Genomic DNA, 13,120 nt, shown 5'->3' on the forward strand with positions numbered 1-13,120 from the left:
CAACGAATTATTTAAGTATGTGTTTTGGGAGATCATTGATGTAGATCAGGAAGAAAGTTGGGCCCAGGATTGATCCCTGAGAGACTCCAGCATTAATACTCTGATTTCTGCCCATCAACCACTACTCTTATGAGCCTATCAGAGAGAAATGATTTAATAATTGAGAAAAATTTCCAGTTATACTGTAGCTGGAAATCTTGTGAAGTAGGCCTTTATGACATATCTTATCGAAGGCCTTTGATATGTCAAGAGCAATTGCCCTAGAAAGGAAGCCTTTGTTGAGAGATTCATTAATCGTATGAGATATAACTGTTAGCACATCTGCTGTAAATCTAGCAGAACAGAAACCATATTGCATGTCACTAAGAAGGTTATTTCTGCTGAAGTGGTTAACTACTTCTCTATTTAATAAATTTATTTCTCTACTTAATAAATCTACTTAATATTTAATAAACGTTTAAACATTGTTTTGTTTTTGTACCCATGAGTTCTTTCGGGTTTGACCTTTCAAATTCTAAGGTCTTATATCGTTTTGCCTTGATTCAATATTATAAACACATTGTCATTCTTGGCTTCAGTCATAATAGAACATTTTCAAAATCACAAGCACCTGCTTAACATATCTGCTCCCCACAAGTACAGGCAAGATAGACACAAGGTTCATTAATGTAGAAGCCCCCAGCTCCCTCAAAAGGGGCGCTCTCCATTGTGCCACCATATAACCTCATTAACTCTTCACCTTGTGTGGCTTTTGGCCTATATAAGTGATGATTCATTTTTTATTATAACGTTCCTTTTAATATAAAAACAGATTTTCCGTATTTTATTTCAATAAAAATTACGCTCTTAGACAGCATCTGAACCGAACACCGTTTTGTAATTTGTTTGTTGATTAATAAAATCGTTGAATCACCTTTTACTCATTAGCCTACCAAGTTTCCTAAGATATTCATTAATTAAAGAGATGACGCGCTGCACATGATCGAACAACCTTAATTAATTCCACCAATTCCAAATTTCTGATAACGCAGGGTTAAAAGGAATTTTGAACAGATATGAACTTGATGATGACACAATCATTATGCCGCAGCAGAAACTTTGGGGGCCTACATCTCATTGCCGAAGCAAAATGGTGGAGCAAACACAGACTCTGCTCAGAGTCCTGAAAGAAATCACTGACTAAAAGCTTTTGGTCTTTTCAAGACTAAGCATGAATAGGTTTCTTCTGTTTTTATGATAATCATCTTTCATTTTTGTTAACTCTTTACATTAAGTGGCTTTATGCCTTGTCTGGAGCTATTTCCACAAAACAAAAAAACATTGTCACAAAATCACAAAAATATCTACCCTCCCTCAGTCTTTGAGTAGGATATGTCTGACAAACATTCTATTCTAGTTGTTTCTTTCCAAGAACTGCAAGGTTGCGAAACTATTTTCCTACTGACTGTTTTCCTCCTAACTTTGTCTTTTCACGAATAAAGCCAATAGACCTCTTCTGTCATTCCAATAATTATCTTTTATTCTTGTTAGCTCCTTATATCAAGTGGCTTCATGCCTTGTCTAGAGTGATTTTCTATTATAATAAAAATCTTTGTGTTACATATTATATCAATGGCGACTAGGCCAGTAACGTAAAAATTAGGTTATATTAAAGCTATAAACTTCAAAGCAGCTTATCCTCTCTTGGCAGAGTTCAAAATAGACTTCGTATCCTAGTGGGGGGGGTCCTTTTCTGTTCCCTGCAACCTCTTTCCCACAGAAGAGACTTTGTGAGCCTGTCGCTGTTTTATCACTATTTTCATGGCAAGTGCTCGTCTGAGCTCCAATCCATGGTCCCTTCTGGCCCGACTTTCACAAAAACACTCGCCTAGCTGAAACTACTATCAATAATTTCCCCCACTCTTTATCTGTGCTTAAACCTAAACGTAGACTTCATGAACCAAGTATCTTTCCTAGAACTGCACGCCTGTGGAACTCTGTTCCGTTTTCCTACCATCCAACTGACTACAATATGATCGTCTTCAAGTCCAATGTAAACAAGTTCTTGATGAGCCGTTCCCTTAAGTAATCCAATTTACCAAATTTCCAGGACTAATGATTACTATGACATTTTCCTCATTGACAGCTGTACACTCATTGACCATTATCCTCGCGTGGTCTCTGGTCCTTGATAAATGGTGACTCCTTTGTAAAAACAAAATAAATAAATAAATAAAACCCTCAAATAAAAATTATTTCTCTTAAAAGAAGCAATTTTTTGTTTTTATTGTAAAAAAAAAAAAACCCCAAAGTAAAACGCAAATAGGTCACAAAATGTTAAGCAAAATGACCTAATTACCCTTGTGTGGCTTTTAGCCTAGATAAGTGTTAACGTCCCTTTTGTGTTACACAAATGATTAAAATATTGATTAACATCGATTACAAATTTTTATTTATATATTGTTTATTTTTGAATATGAAACAATTTTTTTTTTTTTTCGATCATTCTAAAGTGTTATTATATAAAAGTATTCCCCATGCACATACAACATTTCCAGAGAAATTGAGGTCCTTCTACAGAATCTGAACCGGACACAGTTTTATAATTTGCTTTTCAATAATGGCACCAGTTTTTTTTTTTTTTTTTTTTTTTTTTTAAGTGAAAGACGCTAGCCGACATATTTGTTTCTTTTATTACTTTTACGATATACGTTTAACTGACTGAATTTAATTATTAGTCAAAGACTCCAAGTAGTTTTTTTTTGTTGTTTTTTTTTTTTTAAACACAAAAATCACTATTTAGACCAAAATTTCCTCTTTGATTTATTATAAGAAAACGAATTCTTGAAACCGGAACTTACAAACCGGAAAGATGATTTCTATAATCACAAACAAGCAAGCATACTGATCTGAGTTTTATATTATAATAGATATATATTGTTGACTTTGTGTATGCCTTGAATAGTAGCAGTGGCTTTCAATATCCAACTTAAGAAAGGTCGTCCATGATCAAGTAGATATATTCTATATTACAAAATAAAATACAATCATAATTTATAACAAATATATTGTTGACCTTGTGTATGACTTGAATAGCAGCAGTGGCTTTTAATATCGAACTTAAGCCAGGGCAGCCATGAAATAGGTAAGCAGACAAATTTTTAAAAACTGGAAGCAACAAAGCAGAAAGACGGTTTCATCGTCTCCAGCAAGCACGACTGATTCTTTATTCTCTATCCATTACTCCAATCACATTATTGTGTAACAGGTATAATTTTTAATAGTGGCGACACTCTGCTAGTTAGTAATGACAGAATTTCCCTGAACTTAAACTATCCACTCCAAACTCACTATTCACTCTCTCTATGAACTATATGGCCTTTATTTTCTTTCAAATATTTAACTTAACGTGTAGACCTTCTATCGTTGTCATACACTAAATCATCACCGACAACCAGTATGAAGCTCCATGGACACTTATAAGACACAAATAAAAAGCAACAAACTCACAACAGACTCTCTCTCTTTCACTCACACACACACACACACACACACACACACACACACATACATACACACACACACACGCGCGCGCGCACACACACAATCATCATCATCATCATATTTGGTTTAATGTCCGTTTTACATGCTGGCATGCTTTAGATGGCGTTTATCACCAAAGTTACGCAACACTGAGTTGGTCAATGCAAGATAGGTGACCATTTTGGGAACACTAGACGCTGTATGCCATCTTCCTTTGTTTTATTATGGAAATTGCTTAAGACAAGGCATGAAACCGCTTGATCTAAAGGGCTAAAAATAATACTTTAAGGTCAAAAACTTGCTGATAAATATTAGATAGATTAGATTCTGACCCAGAAAACAGCAATTTTTCCCTCTTTATCAGAAATATCGCTCATTGAATGTGAGGACTAAAGGACAAAATAAGAATTAATCAGGATATACATTCTTATGCATGTGGAATTGTACCTCCCATAAAACTACATTGGATGGATTCAAGAAATTGACTTAGCTGTAGCATGCGACCTAGCTAAGGACTGGCGAAAGTGGTTTACGATCACTGAACATACTGTACTTACTCTGGAAAAAAGTCAATTTAATCCGACCAGGATTAAAAAATAAAAAAGACAAGTAGAAAGGAGGTGCCTTCAATAAGTTTCCAGACTTTTTTTAGACAGGCATTTAAAATTTTCGCAGACTCTTGAAAATTCAGTATATTGTTGCTATACATTTTATGAGATGACTGACCAATTTTTACGATTTCAGGTTCAAATGAACAGTTACAACAGGAATTGGAATAGGACAGTCTTCAATTCCATCCTTGTCACAGACTATTTTACCAAGATGGACATCAAAACAGTTCCTCACCCTCCCTATAGTCCAGACCTTGCTCCCTGTGACTTTTTGGTTATTTCCTAAGCTCAAGAAAAACCTTAGAGGCTGTTATTACAAGAAAATTGAAAAGATAAAAGACGCTGAAACGAGGGTCATTGGCATGCTTGGATTAGAGGACTTCCATAGAGCCTTTCAGAAGTTGTTGGAATGGCACTATGTGCATTGCAGCCGGAGGAGATTACTTTGAAGTGGACTAGAGTTTCATGTGTGTACTTTAAATAAAAGTGCCCATACGAAAAACGTTTTGAAACTTATCGAAAGCAACTCGTACAAAGACAGAAAAAACAAAAAAAAAGAAGACCAGTAGATGAGAATCTTATTGAAAGCCAATTAAATAACAATAAAAAAATGTTTCTTTTTCTGATTTTGTTTTCGTTTCTTTCTTTTACATAAATAAAAAACGATGTCAAAAAAAAAAAATGAATGGTGGAATGTAATATGCAAATAGTTGTTAGTTGTATTCAAATAGAATGTTTTGGTTTGATTCTTTTATTTAAATTTTTTCTTTCCTCAAATCATAAATTCTTTGGAATGGTCAAATGCAGCCAAAAAAAAAAAAAAAAAAAAAAAAAAAGAATCCTTTCCTTCGGTGGGCGACTTCAAATAACGGCAAAATTTCATCTTTAAAAGAATTTGTTCTCTTTTCATGTGTTTTTTTTTATTGTCGTTCCTTTGATTTTCAGGGAAGCCATTTTGCCATCAGGAATTGAAGACCTGGAAAACAAGAGAAAATCAGAAATTAAAAAAAAAAAAAAAAAACACCCAAAGAAAAAAGAATATACTAATTATATATTATACAACTTGAAAATAGGTTATTCATAATTTGATGTAGAGTAATTATTTTCTTTATTAAATTTTTGCATCTAACTTACTTAAAAAAAAATTAAAGGGTCAAGTGTGAGTTTGGGTGGGCATACTCCTAAATGTTAAAGTTTATAAAAATATTGTGTAGCCATGTTTCCTACAGCATTGCCGAGAGTATATATTTCATAATTATATATAATTATATAATATATAAGTATATAATTCATAATGATTCGTTCATTAGTTAATGTGTTTATCCTGTTAGACTGTTAAAAATACCTAACAAACATATAAAAATACCTAACTTTATATTACTAGCAGATGTACTCGGTGTGTCTCGGTATAAAACGTGATGTTAAATTCCTAAAAAAAACAAAAGAAAAAAAAATGAAATAATTAAAAAAAAACGGAAAGAAACTGAGACATGTGCATGCGAGTATTATATTTTTTCTAAACAGTTCCCTTCTTGCAAGTAAAAAGAAAAAAATTGAACTGAGATCAAAACAAAAGCTTAAAGATAGTGAGGAAAGTATGATAACCATTAGGCCAGCTAGACACAATCTTTAAAACTATTTATTCTTAACATACAAAAGCTGTCATGTGATTTGTGCATGCGCAGTTGTGAAACAGTTGACAAACAGATAAAAATCCAATCACCCCACCCAAGTACCAATTTTTCAATTTTGACCCCTTAGCAGCCTGGATGAAAACTGATTAATAAGTTTTCTGCATGTCTGAATAGCCTATATATCAAATTTCAAGTCTGTAGATCAAAAAATGTGTTAAGTATATAGGTGGAGAGTTGCCCAAACACACACACACACACACACACACACACACACACGCACACACACACGCACACGCACACACACACACACACACACACACGCACACACACACGCACACACACACACACACACACACACACGAACCCTATACATGTTCAAATTAAACAAATAATAATACATACTGACCCATAAACTTCTCTATGTTGTCTAGAATATATATTCAAAAAATCAAAATGATCCATTAATTAGTTTAGGAGATTATACTCTACATAGAAATATGGCTTGAGGTAGTTGCCTATGTAGCTGCACTGATGGATTGTGAAACGGCGAAACATTACTGTATGTGGATGTTATGAAAATATATATGGCAATTAAATACAGTAGTGTTTTTGTTGAATATATGGTTAAGTGGCAGTTTTAGTCATTTAGAACTGCTTGAAAGCTTCACCGCTCACTCATTTTTTGACCGAATTTCAAACAATTATTACAGTTTATAGATCACCTTCTCAGCTATACTGTGAGAAAAAAATTTCAATTTTCGTACAGTAAAACAAAAGTAATGATGAATTTTCTGGTGTTCAAATCGTAAAAACATGTCAGGAGGTGAGCGACGCTTTTTATGACGGGTTTCCATAGTAACCACGTCGCTAAAGTGACTACTGTTGCTACTAATTCGAAAAGAGGAGTAGAAAGTGAAAAAGAGAAAATGAAAGCACGAAGGGAGATAATTGGGGGGATTTTATTGAAAGCAGACGAGTGCCATACATTGTTATTACTTACGTGTTTATGGGGGCAAAAAATAAGACTGAAATTAAACAAAAAACAAGTGAATTTATTGGAAGCCTGGCAGAATCATGGATTACAATAGAAAAATGCGAGCATGAAAAGTAATATGGCTAATCTTAAACATGGAAAAGTAAAGGACTAGTTGTTAAAACTGGAAAAGAAAAGGACAAGATACTCTAGTAAAAAATATAATAAATTTATAACTTAAAATATTGCAGCATTAAGAATTGATTGTAATATGTTTAATTGGGGGTCGGCGATCTGTCGGGGGTCACACATGCTGTTTCCTTCTTGATGGATTTGAAACCGACAGTACCGATGTTGTTCTGATTTTAACCTCTCACAATTTAATAGACCATAAATATAATGATAAAAATTTAACTGGATTCATTTCAAAGACATCAGATCAATGATTGCCAAAATAGTAGGACTACAATGGCAGTATAAGGTTTCCATAATTGTTGAATGAGTTCATAAAGTAACAAATAGAAATTTAGGAAACATGTCAGTTTGACGTCCAGACAGCAAACTAAAATGGCGGTTCAATTTTTCTCCCTAATGCAACCCAGTGTTCGTTACAGGTCAAACCTCTCTCGGACACCCACGCTGTCTGGCACGATCAAAAAGGAACAACCAAACAAAAATAAATCCAACTCGTTTATTACTATCACTTTCCAAACAACTTCTTCATTCATGCTATGAGATTAACAAAACCCTGCCGTCTTGACACCAGCTTAAAAGTCCCTCATCGCTACTGCAGGGCCACACTCAGTCCACGGTTTTTTCTGCTCGATCACATGCCGGCCATAGAGCTAGGGTTAGGGTCATGAAAGAAAGTAAGATTATTTTTTATAGCATCATATAGCCGTTAACATATTTAAAAAGATATGATGCAATTCATATTCTTTCTGAAACAAATATGTCCGTTATAATTCAAATATAGATGTGTAACCGAAATAAATGAGTGTAGTTTTGTTATGCGACTTATTAACTGAGATTGTGACGTTATAAAAAAAAATTACTCTCTTTTACAACGTTATATCCCCACCCCTTGTTTTGAATTTCCAAAATTTTTTCCGTTTCTGAAATAGAACAAGGTCATACATTTCATCAAAAATATATTTTCAAATATTTGTAGTGGTGTGGGTTTTCTTAATTTCATTCATCCAGAGGAAGTCTTTCAATAAAAACGAAACGTTGATAAACACATAGCTCGGTTTGTTCCTTTTTTATTTCTCTCTCTCTCTCTCTCTCTCTCTCTCTCTCTTTCGTATATATATATATATATATATATATATATATATATATATATATATATATATATATATATATATATACGAAATAAGAATCAGCCCAGCCTTGATAGTCGTTTTAAATTCTTTTTTTTTACACACATCTTATCTTTTCTTTTAATAATATTATTTGAACTCATTCCCTTTTCCTTGCCCCATTTGTGAATTATTCCACGGATTTCTGCCTTTTGGATTACTTTGGACCATCTTCCAATTACGTGATTCCCTTGGATTTTATTTGTGGAAATGGAAATTTAACCAACTTTTTTGGATTTTGATTTTTGGATTTTACCGTTATTGGATATTTTACCCTTCACCAGACTATCCATTCATGCATAATCACCTTTTTCTTCACCCTATTCCCTCTGCTTCACTATTTTTTACCAAGTAAGATCTTTGAATTTACTTCAGTAAATACATAAATATTTAAGATCTATAACTTACTTATAGTTTCATTAAATACTTTCCAATCCCGCATTTTGCTAAATCCTACCCTCTGATGAGCAGGAAAGTATTTCTTCGAAAATCCACAGATTAAGGATTATCCGCTTATTTTGTGCTTCCTTTTTAAAATTAGATACGTTTTTAACTCTTTTTCAAAGTTCTTTTAACATGTTTTATTAACTACTTATCTTTATATATATATATATATATATATATATATGTATATATATACATATACACACATAAACATATATATATATATATATATATTTATAACTACTTAATTTACTCACATAAAATTAATATACGAAAGTATAGATTTATGTGTAAAAGTGCTCAATACGTAGGTAGAGCTAGTTAGTAAGTTTTAAAATGTATATGGTGATTAAGCTACACTGAATATTCCGCGTTTCATCCACTCTGAGGAATCCTAGAGTGGATGAAACGCGGAATATTCAGTGTAGCTTAATCGCCATATACATTTTATAACTTACTAACTAGCTCTACCTACGTATTGAGCACTTTTGAAGTAAATACTTAAAGTTTACACATAAATCTATACTTTCGTATATTAATTTTATGTGAGTAAATTAAGTAGTTATATATATATATCTTTATGTGTGTGTGTATATTATATATATATATATATCTTTATGTGTGTGTGTGTGTATATTATATATATATATATCTTTATGTGTGTGTGTGTGTATATATATATATATATATCTTTATGTGTGTGTGTGTATATATATATATATATATCTTTATGTGTGTGTGTGTATATATATATATATCTTTATGTGTGTGTATAAATATATATATATATATATCTTTATGTGTGTGTGTATATATATATATATATATATACAGTGATGATCATATTTATTGGCACGGTAAAATAAAAGTTAAATTTTGTCTAATAAATTCTAAAAAAGGGATTAAATTAAAGAAAATAACAAAGTATATTATGTATTTTTAACTGGCCTTTCCGATGCAGCAATCGGATTTTAGAAAAAATAAATAATAAAGGAACAACAAACATAATTGCAAAAAACCCTTGTTCAAAATTATTGGCACGATTTATTTAATAATCAATTGTATAGCCTTTGGCCTTGATTACCTTCCTCAGTCGCTTTTCATAGTTTACAACCAAGTTGTTGCACTCTTCAGTAGTAATTTTAGCCCACTCTTCCTGACAATAATCCTCCAATTGAATAAGATTCTTAGGCTTCCTTTGCATTACCCTCAATTTTAATGTTCTCCATAAATTTTCAATTGGATTAAGGTCTGGGCTTTGTGATGGCCACTCCAAAACATTAATATGATTGTCCTCAAGCCATTTCTTAGTCAGTTTAGCCGAATGCTTTGGGTCATTATCTTGCATGAACCACCAACGACGACCAAGTGAGAGCTCTTTAGCAGAGTCTTTCAGGTTTTCATCCAATATTTTAACATAATCTTCCTTTTTTATGCTACCTGTGACCGTAACAAGTCGCCCTGGTCCAGAGGCAGCAAAGGATCCCCAAAACATAAAACTGCCTCCACCGTGCTTCACTGTGGGTATGGTGTTCTTAGGCAGGAAAGCTTCGCCAGATTTTCTGTAAATATAAGACACTTTATTATGGCCAAATAACTCTATTTTCGTTTCGTCAGTCCATAGAACACGTTTCCAGAATGCAACATCTTTATCAATATGACGTTTTTCAAAGGCTAGCCTTGCTTTCAGGTGCATAGGCTTCAATAAGGGAGTCTTTCTCGGACGACATGCTTTTAAACCAGCTCTCTTCAAAACTCTACCAACTGTATGTCGAGATACATTCACTCCAGAGGTGCTCTGTTCATCAACAATCTCCCCAACAGAGATCCTTGGGTTTTGTTTTACTTTCGAACAATTTTCCGTTCATCTCTTGGGGAAAGAATCCTTTTTCTCCCTCTACCCTCTAAACTCATAACGTGGCCTTGCGATTTGAACTTGTTTATTATGGCTCTAACAGTGGATTTGGGAAGGTTTAGCTTCTTTGAAATCTTATCATAGCCCTCCCCATTGGTATGGCATGCTACAACAAGCTTCCTGACGTCTTCGCTGTGTTCCTTAGTTTTAACCATGGCGATTGAAAATTATAATTTAGTCACTTATAATAGTTTAAATAAATCGCTATCTAAAAATTATCTGAAAAAAATTATTCACTGAATTAGCGTTAAACAAGCATAATATGGCTATAAAAAAGTTCAGAAAGCACGTAAACCGGAAATTGATTGATATTATACTGATACTAAAAGAAAAACAAAGCCGTGCCAATAATTTTGAACAAGGGTTTTTTGCAATTATGTTTGTTGTTCCTTTGTTATTTATTTTTTCTAAAATCCGATTGCTGCATCGGAAAGGCCAGTTAAAAATACATAATATACTTTGTTATTTTCTTTAATTTAATCCCTTTTTTAGAATTTATTAGACAAAATTTAACTTTTATTTTACCGTGCCAATAAATATGATCATCACTGTATATATCTCTTTATGTGTGTATATATATATATATATATATATATATATATATATATATATATATATATATATATATATATATATATATATCTTTATGTGTGTGTGTATATATATATATATATCTTTATGTGTATATATATATATATATATCTTTATGTTTATATATATATATATATATATATATATGTGTATATATATCTATATCTTTATGTATATATATATATATCTTTATGTGTATATATATATCGTTATGTGTATATATATATCTTTATGTATATATATATATATATCTTTATGTATATATATATATATCTTTATGTGTATATATATATATATATCTTTATGTGTATATATATATATCTTTATGTGTATATATATATATATCTTTATGTGTATATATATATATATATCTTTATGTGTATATATATATATCTTTATGTGTATATATATATATATATATATATATACACACACACACACAAAGAGAAAGAGAGAGGGGGAAGTTGCGCGTAATTTATAAGCATGTACATACGCATAAGTGTTATCCGCTTATCCAAACAAAGAATTACACGTTTCATATGCAAACAAATTTCTAAAGAATTACTTACACCATTTAAATAACTTAGGGTTTTATTTTCCGTTTTAATATTCTAATAGCATTATTAAGCTCATTGAAATCACGTCATGGCTCGGTTTACACAAAGACACACCAACCAACTAGATATCTTAGATCATTAAAAATCTAACGACAAAAACGATATCATAATAATTACATTTAATTTTCATAAAAAGTAAACATACAATGTTGTTCTTGCTTTAAATGTTGGAGGATTTAACAAAGAAAAATAAGGGTAAAAAATTTCAGCAGGGAGACCGGACGTAGCCCGGGATTGAATAATAATCAATGAATGTTTCACACTCCCATATTTTTATTGCCATCAAAATTGGTGAAATCGCCCATTTTTGCAACCAAATCGATTGATTGCCTGCTCTAGTTTAGTACCCATCATGGTACACGAGGAGGAAGCTTAACATGCCTCCGCGCAGTGACTTAGTCCACAATACATTGTTATCTACATTGCACTGTAGAGAACCTGTGCTATTAAAAAAGTGCTCAGCCGAAGTAGCTCCAGTTCTCTCCAAACTCTACAACAAATGCCTTAATGAAGCTTGCTTTCCGGGCTGTTGGAAAACTGCTTCTATTGTACCAGTATTCAAGAATTCTGGCGAAAGGACTGACCCATCAAATTATCGCCCCATTAGCCTCCTCCCACTTTTTGCCAAAATATTTGAGACCTTAATTAACCATGCTCTAGTCAATCACCTTACAGATGCTAAACTTCTGACTGACTCCAGTTCTCTCCAAACTCTACAACAAATGCCTTAATGAAGCTTGCTTTCCGGGCTGTTGGAAAACTGCTTCTGTTGTACTAGTATTCAAGAATTCTGGTGAAAGAACTGACCCATCAAATTATCGCCCCATTAGCCTCCTCTCACTTTTCGCCAAAATATTTGAGACAATAATTAACCAAGCTCTAGTCCATCACCTTACAGATGCTAAACTTCTGACTGACCAACAATATGGATTTAGACAAGCCCGTTCAACAGCAGACATCCTAACTGTAATCTCACAACATATATACCAGTCACTGGACAAAGCGGGGGAGGGCAGAGCGGTAGCTCTAGATATATCTAAGGCTTTTGACAGGGTATGGCATGAAGGTCTTCTCTGGAAAATCAGATCATATGGTATCACTGGAAGAATACATGACATAATTAAATCCTTCTTAGATAAGAGAAAAATCCAGGTTGTCCTCGACGGTTGTACATTTAAACAATACGATATAAATGCAGGAGTGGCTCAGGGTTCTATCCTGGGACCTCTGTTATTCCTAATATTCATAAATGACGTCCCTGACAAAATTGCCTGTGAGATGGTTATATTTGCTGACAACACCACACTCTCTAACAGGCACGACAGGAAAACAAATGAACACATATGTAAAAAAATGGCAGAAGCACTAGAGGATGACCTCCGATCTGTAGTGGAATGGGGACATAAATGGATGGTCACATTCAATGCTGCCAAGACAAAACTCGTTCCTTCA

General features: G+C 32.9%; 1 protein-coding gene across 4 annotated transcripts in view; it reads right to left on the reverse strand.

Moving 5' to 3' along the window:
• Positions 1-2,677: 2,677 nt before the first annotated feature.
• The window catches only part of LOC145259708 (transmembrane protein with metallophosphoesterase domain-like), a 48,337-nt gene continuing 37,894 nt past the window's right edge, over positions 2,678-13,120 (reverse strand). For 2 of the 4 annotated variants that reach the window (XM_080117386.1, XM_080117385.1), the window contains one exon: positions 2,678-5,109. In XM_080117386.1, coding sequence (XP_079973512.1) covers positions 5,075-5,109 — 35 coding nt within the window. In that variant the 3' untranslated portion in view covers positions 2,678-5,074. Of the gene's footprint in view, positions 5,110-5,504; positions 5,563-6,767; positions 6,793-13,120 lie in introns of all 4 variants that reach the window. The other 2 variants (XR_013864186.1, XR_013864185.1) reach the window with 2 other exon arrangements.

Source organism: Euprymna scolopes, chromosome 35 (assembly GCF_053919585.1).
Source record: "Euprymna scolopes isolate OS-2025 chromosome 35, ASM5391958v1, whole genome shotgun sequence".
NCBI classification, from domain to species: domain Eukaryota; kingdom Metazoa; phylum Mollusca; class Cephalopoda; order Sepiida; family Sepiolidae; genus Euprymna; species Euprymna scolopes.